Raw genomic sequence first — 19502 nt, forward strand, 5'->3', positions numbered from 1 at the left:
ACACAGACACTTTGTGATTGTGTCACCCTTTCCTGGTTGGTAAATTTTATCATTGAAACTACAGTTGACAGTTTGATCTGCACATATCTAAAAAACACTTCACAAGAAAAGACTGTTCTTTGGTACCATAGACTATAGTTCTGATAAAACTTTGACTCTGTCTTATCAGTATGTACCTCTGGTTCTAAATTTCAGTGGTTATAAATTAACTAGCATAAACCCATTCCTCTGAAAGAAAAGCATCTCCTAGCAGTCATCTGACTGGCAGAATGTCAACAGGAACAAGTTGCCTATATGAAGAATAGCCATATAGGGTCATGAAAGAAGACATGGCCTTCCTCCTATATTGGATATGTTTTGCCAAGCTCAATTTCCACCTAAAAAAAGTAATTTTGGTGGGTGCCTGGGTGGTTCAGTTGGGTTAAGCGTCTGACTCGATTTCAGCCTAGGTGGTGATCTCACAGTCATGGGATCAAGCCATGATTCTCTTGCTCTCCCTCTGCCTCTCCCCCCTCTAAAAAAATGGTAAATTTTTAACTGAAAAGCTTTTTTGAAGAGGGTCTATCTGAAGATGTCTCTGATCAATAAATGTGGGAACGAATCCCACCTAGATTTTAATTAAACTGAAAAGTATTACAAAAAGCCTGACACATCTCTGAGATGGTAGCAGTTCCTGTTGTGGAATAAGACATCAGCAGGTGAGTTTGCTATCATAATAATAGAAATTAAAACAGAAGCAGGCAGCCAGACAGCATGTATCTCCTTCTGAGACTCTCTGCAACAGAAAGCATAAACCATGGTGGTTGATAATGTCAGTTGATTTGTAGTCACTTAAATCTTTTCATTGTAAGCCTCACTGTAGAGGACTGAGTGGGCTGATTCACACGCAGGCGCTGAGGGATGACGGAATCATCTGAGGAGATGCCTGAGACTCTCCCGTGGACTAAGGAGAATAACTGTTGTGGTTTACCAACAGCATCTGTAAATGAATTCAGCAAAAATGATGTTCAGTCCCTTGGTAGGTCATCAGCACAGATTGTGAGACACAGCGAGACCTGTGCATGTGATGATTGTTGTGACTCAGTGTGGAAGTCAACATGGCGTGATTGCATGATTCTGACGGTTTGCACTGGCCCTCGCCATAGCGTGTGTAGTGCTACATCATGCCTACAACATCCAGTGCCCACATTTTTGTTGGGTTTGTTCATGCTTTGTTGTATGATAATGACACTGTTGCTCCCCTTTCATTGGTCTTGTATCACTGCTTTAGTAACAAGATGGGGACCATAAAACATGAGAAGCTCTTTCCTCCAAGTAAGGCTTCATAATCTACATTATTTCAGTTTGCGTAGTGAATAAACATTTTACAGCTTTTTTTGAGATCTTTCACATACCATAAAATTCACTTATGTAAAGTGTACAGTTTAGTGGGTTTTAGTATTATTCATGGGGTTGTGCAACCATCACCCCAATCTAATATTAAAACATTTTCAACACCCTCTAAAAACACCCTGTACTCCTTAGCAAAGTCGCCCTGCATTTCTCCCAACCTCTTACCCCTGCCCCAGCCCCTGGCTGTGGTTACTAATCTACTTTCTCTAGATTATTCTGGACATTGCATATAATAGAATCATACAATACGTGTATGTATTGTATGTATGACTGGCTTGTATGTATTGTATGTGTATGTATTTTGTGACCGGCTTCTTTTGCTTAATGTTTTTAAGGTTCATCTACATTGTAGCAGTGTATTCATTACTTTTTATTGCCAAATAATATTCCATTGTATGAACATTCCATTACATGTTTTATTCATCCACTTAGTAAAAAAATATTTGGCTTTCTTCTATTTTTGGGGGTATTATTAACAAGGCTGCTGTGAACATTCACGTACAAGTTTTTGTGTGGACGTATGTTCTCATTTCTTTTGGGCATGTGCCTGGGAGCGGATATATGCTGGAGCATATGGTAACTCCACATTTAACCATTTGAGGAACTGCCAGGGTGTTACCTAAAGTATTGTCACCATTTTGCGTTCCCACCAGCAGTGTATGAGGGTTCCAGTTTCTCCACATCCTTGAAAACACTTGTCTTTTTCTGTCCTTTTGATTTTCACCATCCTAGAGGTCTAACTAAATCTATTTTGTTGAGAGGGAATATTTTTTAGACTATTTTCTATTTTTAAATATTTTACTTTTTATAGGCAGGAATTAACATGAAAGAGATTTGAACTAGAAACACACACCAAGGCTCGCCATTGGACCCGATGTAGATGTGTTTTTTACACCCATTGGTGCATACCATGACTGGTTGTATACTATGGATGTTGAAGAGACTGGGGCTTGAAGGGACCGTCATTTCTGCTGCATTTGCACCATAGAGCACTCCAGCATCTACTTGCGGACAGCTCCACCGCTCCCTGACTGCGCATGAGCAGCTTGTCCATGTGTATGAGACTCTATTATTGAAGGTCTTAACTTCTAGAGACCCAAAACCTGCAATCATTGCACTCCCTGGCTCTGTCCCTGGCTCTGTTTTCAGAAGGCACAGAAAATAGGTCTAATTTTCTTCCTCTCGGGTTCCTGCTTCCTTCCCAAAAGTGTTTTCTCTCAGGTCTTCACTCTGAACCATTTTTCACAGGTCATGCTTCCTTACCCCACCTCACTTCCTATAAATTGTCAGCTTTCCTGGGTCTACTAAGTTTGCTGATATCTTATTTTTAAACATTTCTCTTTGAACTAAGCGTGTTGTGCTTCAGATGGTGAGAGCATATTGACAGAGCAGATTTATCACCTTCCTTTCTGTGGCTAGAACATTTCTATGTCCTAACATATGTTTTACTTCTGTTGAGCTCACCAGAGCCATGAAACTTCTATTGCCACACTCTTCTCAGTTTTATTTTCACTATTTTTGTTTTATTTTCGTTTCTTAAACTCATAATACAATCACATGATACAAAATTTTAAATGTATAAAAGAGTATTTGATAGTGTCCTTCCCACTCCTGTACCTTGGACACCTAGCTCTCCTTTCCAGAGCTACTCAGTGTTACTAGTTCTTGCGTATCTTCACAGAGATTTTTTTTTTTTTTTTTTTTAAGCAGCTTAGTTGAACCTGCATGGCTCAGAAGGTTAAGCATCCGACTTCGGCTCAAGTCATGATCTTACGGATTGTGAGTTCAAGTCCCACATAGGACTCTGTGCTGAGAGCTTAGAGCCTAGAGCCTGCTTCAGATTCTGTGCCCATCCCTGCTTGTGCTCGCTCGCTCGCTCTCAAATGAAGAAACATTAAAAAAAATTTTTTCAAATAAAATAAAAATAAAACAGCTTGGTTGAAGTATAATTTACATACCATAGAATTCATCCATTTTAAGTGTACAGTTGTTTTTAGTGAAGTTACAGAATTGTGTAGTCATCGCCATAACCCAGTTTCAGAACATTTCTGTCACTCCAAAAAGGTCATTTGTACCTGCTTGTTATCAATCCACATTCCCAGCCCCAGACAACCTCTAATATGCCTTCTGCCTTTTCTGGACATTTCATGTAAATAGAATCATATAATATGTAGTCTTTTGCATCTGGCTTCTTTGGCTTAGCACGATGTTTTCAAGGTTCATTCATGTTGTAGCATGTATCAGTAGTTCCTTTTTATTGCTGATTAGTATTCCATTGTATGGATATACCACATTTTGTTTACCCAGTTCCCAGTTGGACATTTGGATTGTTTCATATTTTGGATAAGAATAATGCTGCTATGAATGTTTGTGTAAAAGTTATTGTATGGACATATGTTTTCTTTTGGAATTAGAAAATTAGAATTACCAGGTCCTGTGTGAAGTTTATGTTTAAGAAAATGCCAAAGTGTTTTCCAAAGTGGCTGTATGTTTTTACATTCCCACCTGCAGTATATAAAGTTTCTTATCTCTCCACTTCCTTGTCTACACTTAGTATCAGCCATCTTTTTTATTATAGCCATAGTAGTGGGTGTGAAGTGTATCTTATTATGATTTTAATTTGTATTTTCCTTATGACTGATGATGTTGAACATCTTTTCGTATACTGATGAAAAGTATACTTTTCTGTCTTCTTTGGTGAAATATCCAAGTCTTTAGCCCATTTTTAAGTTACATATATGGAATGTCTCACTATTTATTTAGATCTTTAATTTCTTCCGCCAGTGTTTTCAGCATGTAAGCCTTGCACTTCTGTTGTTAAATTTATTCCTAAATATTTCGTTCTTTTTGATGTTGTTGTGAATGGGATTGTTTCCTTAATTTTTATTTTCAGATTGCTTATTGCTAGAATATAGAAATACAGTTGATTTTTTATCTTGTCTTATATCTATAATCTGGCAAAACTCACTAGTTCTAATACTTCTTTATGGATTCCTTAGTATTTTATATGGACAGAATCATGTCATTTGCAAATAAAAACAGTTGTACTTCTTCCTTTCCAATCTAGGTTCTTTTCTTTCACGGGTATTTTATCAATAAGAAAGCAAATACCTGCATATGTTTTTGACCTTTTTTTTTTTTTTCCCCACAGACCTGGCAGCATACTTTGCTTTTTATACTTAATCTTTCCTGAAAGTCAGTCCATTTCAGTACCTCCTACAGCTGCAGAGAAGATGTAGTATATTGCCAGCCAGTCATATCTTCCTCACCACATATTCATACGTTTTGGGTTTTTTTGACATCACAATAGTCTCAGTTTTATATGACTTTTATATTTTTTTTACAACTTATATTCTAAATCATTTGTTCTTTCTAACACTTCTGTAATTTCAGAAATGCAAGTGCTCCCTTTTTGAGCTGGGTAAACTGGCACAGAGAGTGCAGTGATTATGCAAGTAGAGACAGCTAATAAAGGGAAGATCTGAGACTGGCTTAGGCCTTTGGACTTCAGATGCACAGCTTTTCCTACTGTATCAAAGTTGCTGCCATTCCTCCTGCCTGATGTATAGGGCTTTACAGTGATCCCTTGTTGGATTTGGCCCATCATTCCTGTTTATTATTTTGGATCTTGACAATCATTTAGGCCCTCCCAGATATGCATTGTACAAGAAATCTCCTGCTTCCCATATCTCCAAGGCATTGATATATAAAATGTTAAGAAGGAATAGCCGGAGCAAACCAAGCAACTGGACACAATAGGTGCTTAGTAAATATTTGCTGTTGAATGCAAGACATACCACTCATTAATAAAGGCCTCTCTCTGTTTTCATAATATTTGGGTAAGAAGGCTTCAACCACCTGTGGTTCTACCAACTTATTTTATCATTTAACCCACATAACTCCATCTTGCCCTCAAAGATGTCAGGAGAAGTCTCGTCATTTTAATCAACTCTAGCTGTCCTTGACCACACATTCTTTTGGTCTACCCGTCAGTGACCATATCTACTAGAAAAACCAGGCTAATCTGGCAAGGCTCGTTCTTCCTGCTCTTGAGCACTGCCTGAAATGTGCTTATCTCTTCTTTGACCTCTAAATGCTTGTAAATGATTAGATTGGTGATCCATTCTAGCACTTTATATGTCATCATTCTTAAACCCACCAGTTTGTAATGCTTATCTTTTTGAAAATCAAAACATTTCCTGTCCCGGGCCATTTAACTTAACGTGCTCTGTATCAAGTTTCTGAAAGAAACTGTTTCGAGTCTCCTGAAGGTCCTGGGATATAGTTTATTTAGTTCAGAGGAAAAGACACCCTGTTTCCTTTCCTGAGTTGGCTGTCAATTCACCTTTACCAAAATTGCTTAAGTAGACAAGCATCTGGCATTTATTCAAAATATAGATGCCCAGACCCCTCCCCTCGAGACTCCAATTCATTGTTCTGAGTTTGGACCCATCCTCCAGGAGATTGTTGTGACGAGCAAGCTTAAGAAATACTGTTTTATACTACATTTTGATAATCTTTCTGTCATTCACTAGCATTCCACCATCCACTTTAATCCATGAAGTTACCCTTCTTTGCTCTATTTGCTCTGAACCTAACTTAAAAGCCTTTTGGGCTCTTTTTAAAAAAAAATTTTTTTTTTTAATGTTTATTTCTGAGACAGAGAGAGACAGAGCATGAACGGGGGAGGGTCAGAGAGAGGGAGACACAGAATCTGAAACAGGCTCCAGGCTCTGAGCTGTCAGCCCAGAGCCCGACGCGGGGCTCGAACTCACAGACTGCGAGATCATGACCTGAGCTGAAGCCGGATGCCTAACCGACTGAGCCACCCAGGCGCCCCCCTTTTGGGCTCTTTAATAATTTTTGCAATACTCCAGTTATTCAGGACTTCTCATGGGGCTTTTCAGCTCTTTGTATATTTACCCATGTATAAGTATCTGAGTCTGATCTTACTGGACAGCACCTCTTTAGTCATTCCTGGCCCTCTTTATCTCTCATCAAAATTGTTTTGCACGTTTCAAGTTAGAATTTCATTCTGAAAACCCACCAGGCTAATCTTTGGCTAGCATCCTCTTTGGAGTTTCTTCAAGTCTTGTGAACATATACACTCTTTTTTTTTTTTTTTTTTTTCAATTCACATCCAAATTAGTTACCATATAGTGCAACAATGATTTCAGGAGTAGATTTCTTAATGCCCCTTGCCCATTTAGCCCATCCCTCCTCCCACAACCCCACCAGTAACCCTGTTTGTTCTCCACATTTAAGAGTCTCTTATGTTTTGTCCGCTTCCCTGTTTTTATATTATTTTTGCTTCCCTTCCCTTATGTTCATATATTCTGTGTCTTAAAGCCCTCATATGAGTGAAGTCAAATGATATTTGTCTTTCCCTGACTGGCTGATTTCACTTAACATAATACCCTCTAGTTCCAGCCACGTAGTTGCAAATGGCAAGATTTCATTCTTTTTGATTGCTGACTAATACTCCATTGTCTGTGTGTGTGTGTGTGTGTGTGTGTGTGTACCACTTCTTTATCCATTCATCCATCGATGGACATTTGGGCTCTTTCCATACTTTGGCTATTGTCGATAGCGCTGCTATAAACACTGGGGTGTGTGTGCCCCTTCAAAACAGCACACCTGTATCCCTTGGATAAATACCTAGTGGTGCAATTTCTGGGTTGTAGGGTAGTTGCATTTTTAATTTTTTGAGGAACCTCCATACTGTTTTCCAAAGTGACTGTTCCAGTTTGCATTCCCACCAGCAGGGCAAAAGAGATCCTCTTTCTCCGCATCTTCACCAGCATCTGTTGTTGCCTGAGTTGTTAATGTTAGCCATTCTGACAGGTGTAAGTGGTATCTCGTTGTGGTTTTGATTCGTATTTCCTGAACATACCCACTCTTTATGGCTTACCTTCTTAAGACAGCTCAGGCCCTTATCCAACCATAGCAGCATTCACCTCCCTATCATAAAGTATATGGTAACATGTTCACATTGTCACAAGCTTTCTGGAGAGCAACTTTATCCCAACAAGTAGAACTGAATTAGAAAGGGCTCTTGGTAGCTTGTATGTGTTCTTTATCCTGTAGGTGACTATGCCATTGACTGCAGGTAATGCTAACAGGGTCTCTTTTGTTTTTCCAGGTGGCAAACCATGTGATTTCTTCTGATTCTATTTCATCTTCTACCAGTAGTTTCTGGAGCTCAAGCCCCACCCTTTGCAACAAGCAAAATGTACATATGTTAAACAAGGGTGTACAAGCAGGTAAATTACTTGAATTTAAACATTTCCATTGAAATACAAGTAGACCTTAAACATATATTAAGATATTCAACCTCACAATAAAATAAGTGAAGATTAAAACTATACTCAAATGCCATTTGCCACCTGTCAGACTGGCAAAAATCTAAGTTCGGTAGTAAGTTTCTGGGCACAAGTGTAAAGGAATAGGTTCTCATACATGTAAGTTGGGAGTACAACCCCCATGAGGCAATTTGGCAGTTTCTATTCAAATTACTTTGATCTAGCACTTTTACTTTTGGAATTTAGCCTATAGATATATTGTGCATATGTGCAAAATAACAAGTGGACACAATTAATCATTGAAGTATATTGTTTATTATAACAGAAAATTTAAATTGACTTAGATGTCCATCAATAGCCAAATGTTTAAATAAATTATCATACATCCATATAACAAGACATAGGATGAGGAAACTCTCTCTCTGCTAATATGGCAAGATCTCCCACAGAGATAATTAAAAAGAAAACACAAAGTGCTTTAAAAATAAAGGAAGAAAATTGCTTGAATGTGTGCAAAAAATTCTCTGGAACCAGGGGGTTGCAAATTGAATGAATGGAGAACAGGAGTGGGAAGGAGGCTTTTCACTTATGTTTTTCTATATCTTTTGATTTTATATAAGAGAAGTAAACTCCCTTGATTTTTTTCCCCCTCCAGTCTTGTCTTTGTGTCTGTCAACCTCTTTCTTACCTGGGTGACTGCCAGGAGGACTATAAGCATTTAATGTCTTTCTCACTTTGGATCAGAACTAAAATCCTTTACCCATTGAATCCATGTGAGTGATTTTTTTCCCTCTAATAGCTAAACTAAGAAATAAAAACCTTCCTTTCTTCTTCCACTTTCCCTCCCTCCTTCTCCCTCCCTCCCCTCCTGTCTGTCTCTGTCCCTCACACCCCTCTACACCACCCAGAGGAGGCAGTAGCTTGCATTTTTGAAGACTTAAAAAGTATTTGTTTACTGAATTGAATACACATGCCAACTAAGTCTCAAGGCTGCTCCCAGGATATCTGTGGATCTTTCCCCTCAGGTAACTTGGAGATCGTGAATGGTGTCAAAAAACACACTCGAGATGTTGGGATGACTTTCCCAACTCCAAGCTCTAGCGAGGCTAGAGTAGAAGAGTACAGCGATGTGACTTCTTGGTCAGAAGAAAAAATAGAAGAGAAAAGTCTTCTCACCAGTTATCTTGGGGATAAAAAGTTAAGGAAGAACAAGCAGAGTTGCAGTGAAGGTCAGTTTTTAATTCCAGTGTTGTAGCAGAAGAACTAGTGAATTTCAAGTCTCTTGCGATGCTAAGATTCTTTATTTCTAATGACTCTGTGTTGACCCCATCTCCCCACACCCCCAGCACCAACTTGGCAAATTTTCAAAGTATCTAGCACTATAATTACAATCATACCTGCAGTTACGCAAACTCCAGGGCATCGCGGTGGTCTCTGACGGCTGAATCCCCTGAGAGCCTATGCTATGCACATGTCTTTGGTGAGAAGAACGAAAAATCTTTTTTCTTTCTTAAAAATATTTCCCATAGGAATTTCATGGTTTGTTCCTGTGGAAAATGTGAAGTGTGGTCCTAAGAAGGAAAACCTGCCCAAACTTTATGGCCCTGGTATCTGCTGGTTTGCACCAATAACCAACACCAAACCGTGGAGAGAGCCACTGCGGGAACAGAACTGGCAGGGACAGCATATGGACAGCCACGGGTCACTAGCAGGCCCAGGCAGAGATCCCCCGAGGCCATTTGTGAAAGCAACCCTACAGGTGCAGCGACACTGAGTTCATTTTAGCCATGTTTAAGGTGGGGGCTCAGAGGGTGGGGGGTGCGGGAGGGGAGATACAAAGAAGTTAAATGTGTGATTTGGCCTTCTGAAGAATAGTCTCCTAACCCTCATTTCTGGCACTTCTAGAATTTCATCTGTTCCCACTGTCATCATTAAACAAAGGCTGACTTACTGTTAACCATTCTAAACTGTGCATTGCCCTCTGAACCTGGGACGAGGCAATAGAAGGGAGGGTGCCGTGATGCTGCCCACTGGGCTCATAGACATGTGCATGTGGAGTGCTCTGGAGGCCTGCTGTTTGTTCCTCCATTTACATAACTCCCATTCCTGCTTAGCACAGGATTTAAAAGGCAGGAAGTCCCTTCTTTATATGTACCTTGGGAGCTGAACAAAATGTTACTTAATAATATATTTGTTTGAAGGGAAAATTTAAAATAGCACAATGGGCTGGGCTCTAGCCCATCAACATTTGGAAGAGTTATAATTGCCACAGTCTTAGTTCTTGGTTTATTCCAAAGGCATCCTTTGATCCCTCTGATTTACCTACTGGAGCTCTCCCCTGCAGAAAGTTGTTAGATTATTCTTCAACTCTAGATATTTTCTGCACTTTAGAAACAGGCTCTTCAAACCACTGTTGGGCAGGTACTGTTTTCTAGGCCCTTAGAGAACAAACTGCATCATTAATGTGAGGTTCGGGGGCCTTTTCTCCTCCTCAGGAATCTCTTCAGCTTCACAGACCTGACTTCATCTCCCGCTCTGGGGAGAGAATAAAGCGTCTGAAGTTAATAGTGCAGGAGAGGAAACTACAGAACATGTTACAGAGTGAGCGGGAGGCACTGTTCAACACTGTCAGAGAATGGCAAGGCTGCCAGGACCCAACACGCCGGCTCCTGAAGAGAGGTACACTCTGCCTGTTCACTTTCCTGTTACTGGCTGGAGAGGGTAAAGTCCACTTCACTCCGGGGAACACGGCTCAAGGCCAGCCCAGTTACCGGGACAGAAATGGACTTTTTGTTTGCTAAGACTCAACTCTCCTTAGGTAGCAGAACCTGCCCGGTTTAGCTGTCAGCACTCTCGTGATCCAGAGAAACCCAGGTACTCTTGCCCTGCCACTGCAGCTTGGAAACCAAAGAGTCCATGAGAATGGGGTTTTTGTAAGTCAGCTGTGTGTCTGGGAGCAAGTTAGTTCCAAAAGTATAATGTTGGTTTCTTCGGCGATGGCGCTGATTCCAAGATTGCCTACCTCGTAGCGGGGTAGTGGTGGTGGTGGTGATGATGATGCCATGTAAACTTTATGTGTTTTGCCCAAGCACTGTTCTTCTTTAAGCTTATAACACCTCTCTGACGTACATGCTATTAATATCCCTATTTTACAGATGAGAAAACAGGCAAAGAAAGCCTAAGTCCCTTGCCCAAGATGATACACCTGATACTGGGATTTGAACCCAAATGGGCTGGCTTCCAACTGTGTGCTCTGACAATTCTGCTAGGTGTAAGACCTCAGGAATATAATACATGAAAGCTGTGAAAACTATAAAGTGCTACCTAATGCTTTCATCACAGCCTTACTTATAAACCAGCCAGTGTCTAGTCTGTGCCACAGAGTGTTGTGTCTTCAGGAGCCTCTGGCTGCTGTCACAGTCCCCATAGTCTAACCCTGGCCTTGGCCTTGGCCCTTGCTCCCCACCCATTGCTGTCAAGCTCAAGGTAGAGGCACGGAGTCCTAGCAGCAACTTCTCCTAGTTCTTGAGCAACACACTCTTCCTTATTAAGACACTACCCACTGAAAACCCCTTCTTCTCTTGCTTAGGCTTCCTGGATGCCCAAAAGAACAGGCCTATTGGAAAGAAGGAAATGATTCAGAGGTCTAAACGGTAAGGCCAAAAGAAAAGAGTAATTATATAAAAGTACAAATCCGGCCAAATGATCAGGAGCTGTGGCTGCCCCCAGAATAAGGGCATTATGCTCAAACATTACGAGGGGCACCTGGGAGGCTCAGGCAGTTAAGTGTCCAGCTTTTGATTCTGGCTCAGGTCATGATCTCATGGTCGTAAGATCGAGCCCCAAGTCAGTCTCTACACTGAGTGTGGAGCTTGCTTAAGATTCTCTTTCTCTCTGCTTCTCCCTCTGCCCCTTCGCCACTCGCATGTGCATGTACACTCTTCCTCTCCTCAAAAAAAAAAAAAAGAAAGAAAATTAGTTGTGAAAGTAGTTTCTCACCAATGGCACTAAAAAAGGAAAGAAAAATAGATAGCAGATTGGTATGGATGAGTCAGATACAAAAGATACAAAGAATCCCCACTAATTTGCATGCCTTAATCAGGCTTGTCCTTGATAGAAACCTAAATATAAATAAAGATATCTAAAATCTAAGATATGAATATTTGAAATAAAATATTTATTTGGGGCATTACCCTTTATCCATGAAATCCCATCTCTAGGAATTTATGCAATACAGTGAGAAATGATGGAATACTCTCCAAGATATATTAAGTTAAGCTTAAAAAAAAGTCAAGTTTCAGGGGCGCCTGGGTGGCTCAGTTGGTTAAGCGTCTGACTTCAGCTCAGGTCATGATCTCACAGTTGGTGAGTTTGAGCCCCGCATCAGTCTCTGTGTTGACAGCTCAGAGCCTGGAGCCTGCTTCAGATTCTTTCTCTCTGCCCCTCCCCTGCTCATGCTTTGTCTGTCTGTCTGTCTCTCTCTCGTTTTCTCTCAAAAATAAATAAACATTAAAAAAAAATTTTTTTAAGTCAAGTTTCAGAAGCATGTGTACACTGCTCCCATTTGCAGTGTTTAAAAAGTATTAGTGTCTCTATAGATGCATATACTTTTATATGCATAGAATATCTCTGGAAGGATACTCAAAAAAACTGGTAATAGCAGTTGCCTTTAGGAAAAAGAGCTGAGTCACTGGAGTACAGAGGTAAGACAAAGACTAACTTTTTTGCCTTTTTATACTTGTTGAATTTTGGACCACTGCATGCATGAGCAATTAGTTAATCAGAGATGTGCTTATACTGATCATGAGAATGCCATGGATTTAATTGATAATATAGCATTGTATAAGTTTAAGGTATATAATGTGATGATTTGACACATGTATATATGGCAGTATGTTCACTACGCTAAGGTTGGTTAACACATCCTCCACCTCATATTCTTTCTATTTTGGTGGTGGTGGTGGTGGCAGTGTTCTTATTGTTCTGGTGAGAACATTAAAGGTCTTCTCTCAGAGCAGCGTTGAAATATCCAATACAGTGTTGCTGACTAGAGCCCCTCTGCTGTACCTTAGATCCCCAGAACTTATTCCTCTTATAACTGGAAGTTTTTACCCTTTAACTAACATCTCCTCATTCCCTGGCCCCCAGCCCCTGGCAGCCATCATCCTAGTCTCTATTTCAATGAGTTTGATGTTTTTAGATTCCACATGTTAAATGAGATCATACAGTTTTGTCTTTCTCTGACTTATTTCACTTAACATAATGTCCTCAAGGTCCATCTATGTTGTTGCAGATGGAAAAATTTCCTTCTTTTTTATGACTGAATAATAATATAATAATATATTACATTTTCTTTATCCATTCATCTGTTGATGGACACTTAGGTTGCTTATGGTCGTTGTATTTTTAATTGTTTAAGGAACCACCATACTGTTTCCCATACTGGCTGTACCAATTTACATTCCCACCAGCAGTGTGCAAGGGTTCCCTTTTCTCTGCATCCTCACCAACATGTGTTATCTCTTGTTGTTGTTGTTGTTGTTTTATATATAATAACTATTCTAACAGGTGTGAGGTGATATCACATTGTGGTTTTCATCAACAGTGACTTTTAAAAATGTATGTTTGTTCCTCTTTGGTCTCGTTCCTGCCCTCCACTACTGTGTTTGCAGTTAGTGATCATCTCCACCACATCCAAAACAGACCTCCCCATTCTCCACTCCCACACTTGCTTGGGCCAGCCACTCATCCAACTAGAAAGCTGGCTAGCAGTCACCGCTAGCTGTGTTACCCACTGCTCCACATGTAGCCTGTTTGCACATCCTAGAGACCTGGCTCTTGTTGCTCTGGGACCTGCTCTAGCCTCCACTCTCAGGGGACTGCTGTTCTTCCTAGTTCTGCTCTTGATTTTTTTCTCACTTGCTTTCCACAAAGCCTCTACGTCATTTTCAATGATATTTTTTCAAATTATAGGAAACTTTGGAAAGTATCGAGAAAATTAGAAAGAAGGAAATAAATATCGCTGATAATCCTTCCATCTAAACTGAACTGACACTAGTCCTCTTTCTTGGCAGGAGTAGGGGTTTTGCAGAAACGCGTATTAACACACTTGTTTTTTTCTCAAATTGTCGATCAGACAATATATACAGGTTTGTAATCTACTTTGTTTTGTAAAGCATCAAATTATGAACATTTTCCCATATTATTAAAAGTTTTTTGAAACATCTTTTTATGCTTTGTAATAATTTCATTATATTCCATAATCTGTTTAACTGTTCTTTTGTTACAAATTCACATTATTTCCAGTTAGAGCATATTTATCAAATGCATGTTCGATCATGTTCCTCCCTACTTAAAATCAGTGGAACCCAGGAGCACCTGGGTGGCAGAGCCGGTTAAGTGTCTGACTCTTGATTTTAGCTCAGGTCACGATCTTATGGTTCGTGGGATCGAGCCCCACACCAGGCTCTGCACTGACAGCATAGACCCTGCTTGGGAGTCTCTCTCTCCCTCTCTCTCTCTGCCCCTCCCCTGTTCTCACACTCTCTCAAAATAAATAAATAAAACTTAAAATCAGTGGCACCCAGTCCCTGATAGGACAGAGCCCAAGGTTTTCACATGGCTACGTGGCCTCCACAGCCCACCTCCCCTTCACTTCGCCTGATTCCCATCTGCTCCCCTGCACACCTCTCTGTGAGGCCTTGACTCCTTACCAGTATTCCCTTCTCTTGTCCTCCCTCTGCTATCTTTAAGACCCGCCTTTCATTTCTTGGAACTCTGTGTAACATTTTGTACATGGGACCATTATTGTACTTTTCTTTCCCATTATTTCCCATGTGTTTAAAAATATACTAGTTAGTACATGTTTGTTATCTCATATCGAAAATGTACACTTTTGCATATAGAGTAAAAAGCTGTCATCTCCACCCTTTTATCCCACTCCTTTCTCAAGAACAAGTAGCCCCTATAAGCAGGATTTCTTAATGTTTTTATTCATCTTTTCCCCTACCAGATCATGAGCACCCCTAGCCAGGGTTCTTCGTGTCCAGGTGTCTAACAGGAAGCAGGCCCACAAGGCCAAATGCCCTGGAAGCAGCAGAACTTAGGGAGATGGGGGAGAAGAGATCATGTCCCTCCATGGTCGGGTAACCTCACTGCTTTTTGTCTTCCCACTGGCACCATTCCTAAGGATTTATGAGCAGCTTCCAGAAGTGCAGAGAAAGAGAGAAGAAGAGAAGAGAAGATTGGAATATAAGTCATACCGGCTACGAGCTCAGCTATTCAAGAAGGTCAGTCAGTCCTTGAGCAGCATCCATCAGGTTTATCAGGAGAAAGAGAAATTGAGGGAAACACATCTGACCTGTTTGAATTAACTACATCTGGGGAGTAGCCTTAAGCTTGTAATGTATTGTACCACTGCTGAGGTTTGGAAGGTAAAGGCATCTGTGAGTAGATTTCAAATCTAAAAATCTAAAAAGGCAAATCTAAAAGAGGCACCTTCCAGGCATACATTGGGAATGAAACTAAATTCCATACTTAGGACTAATGGTGGAAATGTCCAAATCTATCAGTATTGTTGAATTTTCATTTTAGAGTCCCCAGTGGTAGTTTTGTGCCCCTTATTGGTAAATCAGATACCTCTAAAGCTTGTAAAATAAACTGAAAATGTCCAAGTGTGGCATAAGAGTTGACAACTTGGGGAGTCGGAGCCTGGAAGCCACCACCATTTCCTGCCCATGGCCCCAGTGGAATCAGTGGTAATGCAAATCCCAGACCCTCAGAGGCGGGGGGACTTGCTACCAATATATTCCTTGAGAAGCTAGGGAGCTACCGTGCCCGAAGGTCTGTATCCTTCACTATTCTCATTTCCTTCCCAACCCCTTCACTTCACGCCAGAGGACTCTGAAAGTCAGAATCCAAAAGACGAGTTTATGCCTGACCGATGTGGGATTGGAGAACTGCTTCTGGAGCATACCTGGAGCTGGGCCGGGCCGGGCCCCTCGAGGAGGGGGGCCCCAGGCACCGCATGGCCCGGCCAGTGTGTCAGCGTCACAGGCCAGGCCTCTCATTGTACTTGTATGTTTGAACTGATGGATGGATGAGTCTATCCAGATCATAAGTGATCTGTATCTATATAGACATAATAGATACTGATTATATACATCATGTTTCCTTAACACTTCAGGAAAAATTTTTTTTGCATAATTACCATAGTTTCTGTAGCTGGGGAAGATAAATGAGATTTGGGTAGAACCTCCCTGGTCTCTCAGCAACATGTCTGGGGTGGCTGTCTGCCTCTGATGGCAAGAGTGTCTAACTTCTCTTTCTTTTCTTCCACAGAAAGTGACCAATCAGCTCTTGGGGAGAAAAGTTCCCTGGAACTGACACAAGAATATTTTCCTGGAATTATATTTTGTCAACCTGGAGAAGCACAATCCTTACTTTTATGAGTCTGGTTTAATAAAACTTAACTCTTTTTCCATGTGTAATTTAGAAGTAGTAACAATGGTGAGTAGGATTATGAATGGTTTGGGAGCAATACTTTGTCCGCTGTGAGCTTGCCACAGGGATGTTTGTCACAATGGTATCATTTCTGAATTCTAGCCAGGAATGAGTCCCCTTTTGTATGTGTTTTTGTACTTTTAGAAAATAAATAACTTCTGATTGAGTCATAGTAAAGCAAGCAGCGAACAGTCATTTCTTTACCATCTAGAGATGTGCAGGGAGCTATGCAGTGTCTCTCCTGGGGTAGATGGGGGTCTCGATCTAAAAGCATCAGTCAAGGGAGATAGACTGCGGGAATGAAATGTGGCCTTTCCTTACACACACAGCAGGATGTGACAAGACTCTGCCATGGGCTTTGTGGAGAGGGTGTCTGGTTAGGGTACCTGTTGGACATGCCCAGACACTCCCAGCAGACCAGGCACCTCAGGTCCAAAGCCACCTCGTAGCCTCACTCCGGCTTCCCAGGGGCCTCTAGCCTTTGGTGGATTTTCCCTCCAGCTCCAGCCACCCTCTTTTCAGGATTGAAGCCTCAGATCATTTATCATCACACGTGGAACCAACTTTTATAACCTGGATCACCACTTCTGAAAAGCATGAGTTAATAAGTGTGGTAATGTACATAAAGCATTTAATTAATCCTATGGCCTGGAATTACAGCTAAGGCCCAGAGTTGAGGGAGAGAAGGTACTAATCGGCCTCATTCTAAGTTCAGGGAAGTCCCAGCAGGGCAGTAAGGAGCCAGCTGCCGCCAAAGTCGAGGTAAAGAGCAGACCCTGCCACCGAGCACAACTCAACTGGTGCCTCCAAGGCTCCCTTCCTAACCCAGAAGGAGGCGATGAAGAAGGCTCAAGGTAATTAAGCTCTCTGGGCCAGTTTACCTGTAAAATTAGAGGGTTAATAACCTCCCAGCCCCCTTTCAGCCCTCAAATATTATGACTGTTTTATGTCTTGTTGGAAGTTATTATTCAGAATACAAACAGAAAGTGATCGTTGCCTAGAAACCTGGGTCTGCAGGGAAACCGGGAAGGATGGAGCCTGCTTAGAAATAATGAGTGCGATTCTCTTACGGCCTCAAGCTGTGTCATCCAGGTACCTTCCCAAAGTATTTAGGTTCAGGGCCTGGGAAGCCACTGGTGGCAGCTGGCCACCAGCTCCTCACCCCCTGCCGCCAGCCCCAGCCCCAGAACACACCTGCTTGGAAATGCTACCACAAGTGCCCTGGGGAGAGCCTGTTAGCATCTCCACTAGATTCCACAGACTTGCTTTCCACATTAAAACGGTAGTTCCCAAGCCACCAGGCCCTGCATGGTCAGGGTGCAAAATCAAAGCCCTGCATGGGGCAGGGGTGCTGAGAGTTCTCCCAGTGCAGTTTTCCTTGGCTGAGTGCTGCCTGTAGAACCCAAGCATTGGCCTCATAGGTAATCCTGGTGCCTCTCCCAGCATCTGTTCTGCCCCCAGAGCTCAGGGTGGTTTCCCCCCACCCCCGCCATTCTGCCTTCATCAGTACAGGCTGAGCACCTGTTAGAGGCCACAGTCACTGGTAGAGGCCAGAGTCACTACTTTGTGCTGCCACACTATGGCTATGCTCTGCTCCTACCCTCCACCAGCTACCCATACCCCAGTCCCCATACCAGGAACTTGTTCTGAAAGTGCTTTTTTTCCCATGCCTGGGAGGACATTGAGCCTCTTGTTTTGTTTTTTCTTCTTGCATAGGTACAAGAAGGCAAGGCCCAGGTTGAACCTATGCCCCAGCTCTGACCTGGCATGGGGATTCATTCTTGAATTGCTTCTTCCTAGATCTGGTTCACACCTAACCTGAGAACCCACTTGCCCTCCTTCCTCCTAGAGGGTAAGCCTCCTCAGCCACTTCTCTTCTCTGAGGACACCTTCTGTTGCTGCCCTCCCCAAGCAGAGGCCTCCCATGACCATCAGCACATGCAGTGTGGGGTGACAGAGTGTATGAAGAAGGCAGAATGTTTTACCTATAAATCACAATGCATTTTTGTGTCCCAAATGATTGTTCTGGCCAGTCATTAAAGAGTTAGGCCACCCTGAACTGTTAACGTGATCTTCATCTTTACCTGTTGGGGTGTTTGGGTGATTTTAATCTACAGTGTTAGTTTTATTTTTACTGGCTGTGAAGCCTCACTTATAACAGTTTCCAAATTTCTCGCTAAATACTCATGAATATTGGTGGTATTCTGGAGTTGCAGAGTGGTTCTGAATACTATCAAAAATTAAAGCTAACATTATTGGCCTCTAGGGGGCACTCTTATCTCCATAAGTCTTGCCCCTTGGCAACTGCCCCGATGAAGTTCCTGGTCTAAGAAAACTTACCACCACCCCCAAGGCAGGGTCATTTTCCAAATATGACTGGGCTACATGTTAAGGGTATTACAGTCACAAGGTACATAGTGTGGGCGCTTCATTTTCTTGGCCTTGGCCCTAGCCCTATCGCCTCTCTTCTGCATCTTTCGGAGAGCCATAGTTGGCAAGAAAATACCAGATAACCCAAGCCAACTCCTCCTTAAACACTGGAGTAAATTCCCCCCTGTCTCCTTCCCTGTGTGTGTGGTGTATTTCTCACTCTCTGTCCCTGGACTTGTTTGCTCTGAGGCTTTGATGTTGGTGCCTTTACTCCGGGTAGTCTTATTATTGCTATGCATGGGGTTTGGGGTCCAGCATATCTCCAGGGAGGCATGGCTAGATTCACATATTCCTAGGATCCCTGACCCATTCTCATCTCTGTGAACCACAGTTCATCCAGCCTCATCCACTGCTCCCCACACAAGACAGTTTAACAATAGGATCTAAGTCCAGAACCTCAACTAGCCATTGGGCAGATGGAGTTAGACTAAAAAATGCCCACTCTATGGAACACCTGGGTGGCTCAGTCAGTTAAGTGTCTGACTCTTTTTTTTAAAAAATTTTTATGTTTATTTATTTTTGAGACAGAAACAGAGCATGAATGGGGGAGGGAAGAGAGAGAGGGAGACACAGAATCTGAAGCAGGCTCCAGGCTCTGAGCTGTCAGCACAGAGCCCGACACAGGGCTTGAACCCACAAACCGTGAGATGATGACCTGAGCCAAAGTCGGATGCTTAACCAACTGAGCCACCCAGGTGCCCCGAGTGTCTGACTCTTGATTTCGGCTCAGGTCATGATCTCACTGTTCATGAGAATTAGCACCACGTTGGTCTCTGTGCTGACAACATGGAGCCTGCTTGGGATTCTCTCTCTTTTCTCTCTCTGCCTCTCCCCTGCTCACACTCTGTCTCTCTCTCAAAATAAATAAACATTTTT

The 19502-nt window shown here is 42.0% G+C and overlaps 1 protein-coding gene across 1 annotated transcript in view; it reads left to right on the top strand.

The window, feature by feature from the left end:
- Nucleotides 1–16373, top strand: part of ALMS1 (ALMS1 centrosome and basal body associated protein) — a 224317-nt gene extending 207944 nt beyond the window's left edge. Inside the window, exons 17-23 of the mRNA XM_047067804.1 lie at nt 7535–7655; nt 8720–8923; nt 9224–9453; nt 10190–10373; nt 11284–11347; nt 14884–14983; nt 16035–16373. Of these exons, the coding sequence (XP_046923760.1) occupies nt 7535–7655; nt 8720–8923; nt 9224–9453; nt 10190–10373; nt 11284–11347; nt 14884–14983; nt 16035–16079 (948 nt within the window). The 3' untranslated portion in view covers nt 16080–16373. The remainder of the gene's footprint in view (nt 1–7534; nt 7656–8719; nt 8924–9223; nt 9454–10189; nt 10374–11283; nt 11348–14883; nt 14984–16034) is intronic.
- The last annotated feature ends 3129 nt before the right edge of the window (nt 16374–19502 follow it).

This window comes from Lynx rufus, unplaced genomic scaffold (genome assembly GCF_022079265.1).
Source record: "Lynx rufus isolate CCGP_SWC_20201006 ecotype Redwood Valley unplaced genomic scaffold, mLynRuf1.p SCAF_8, whole genome shotgun sequence".
Classification (NCBI taxonomy): Eukaryota; Metazoa; Chordata; class Mammalia; order Carnivora; family Felidae; genus Lynx; species Lynx rufus.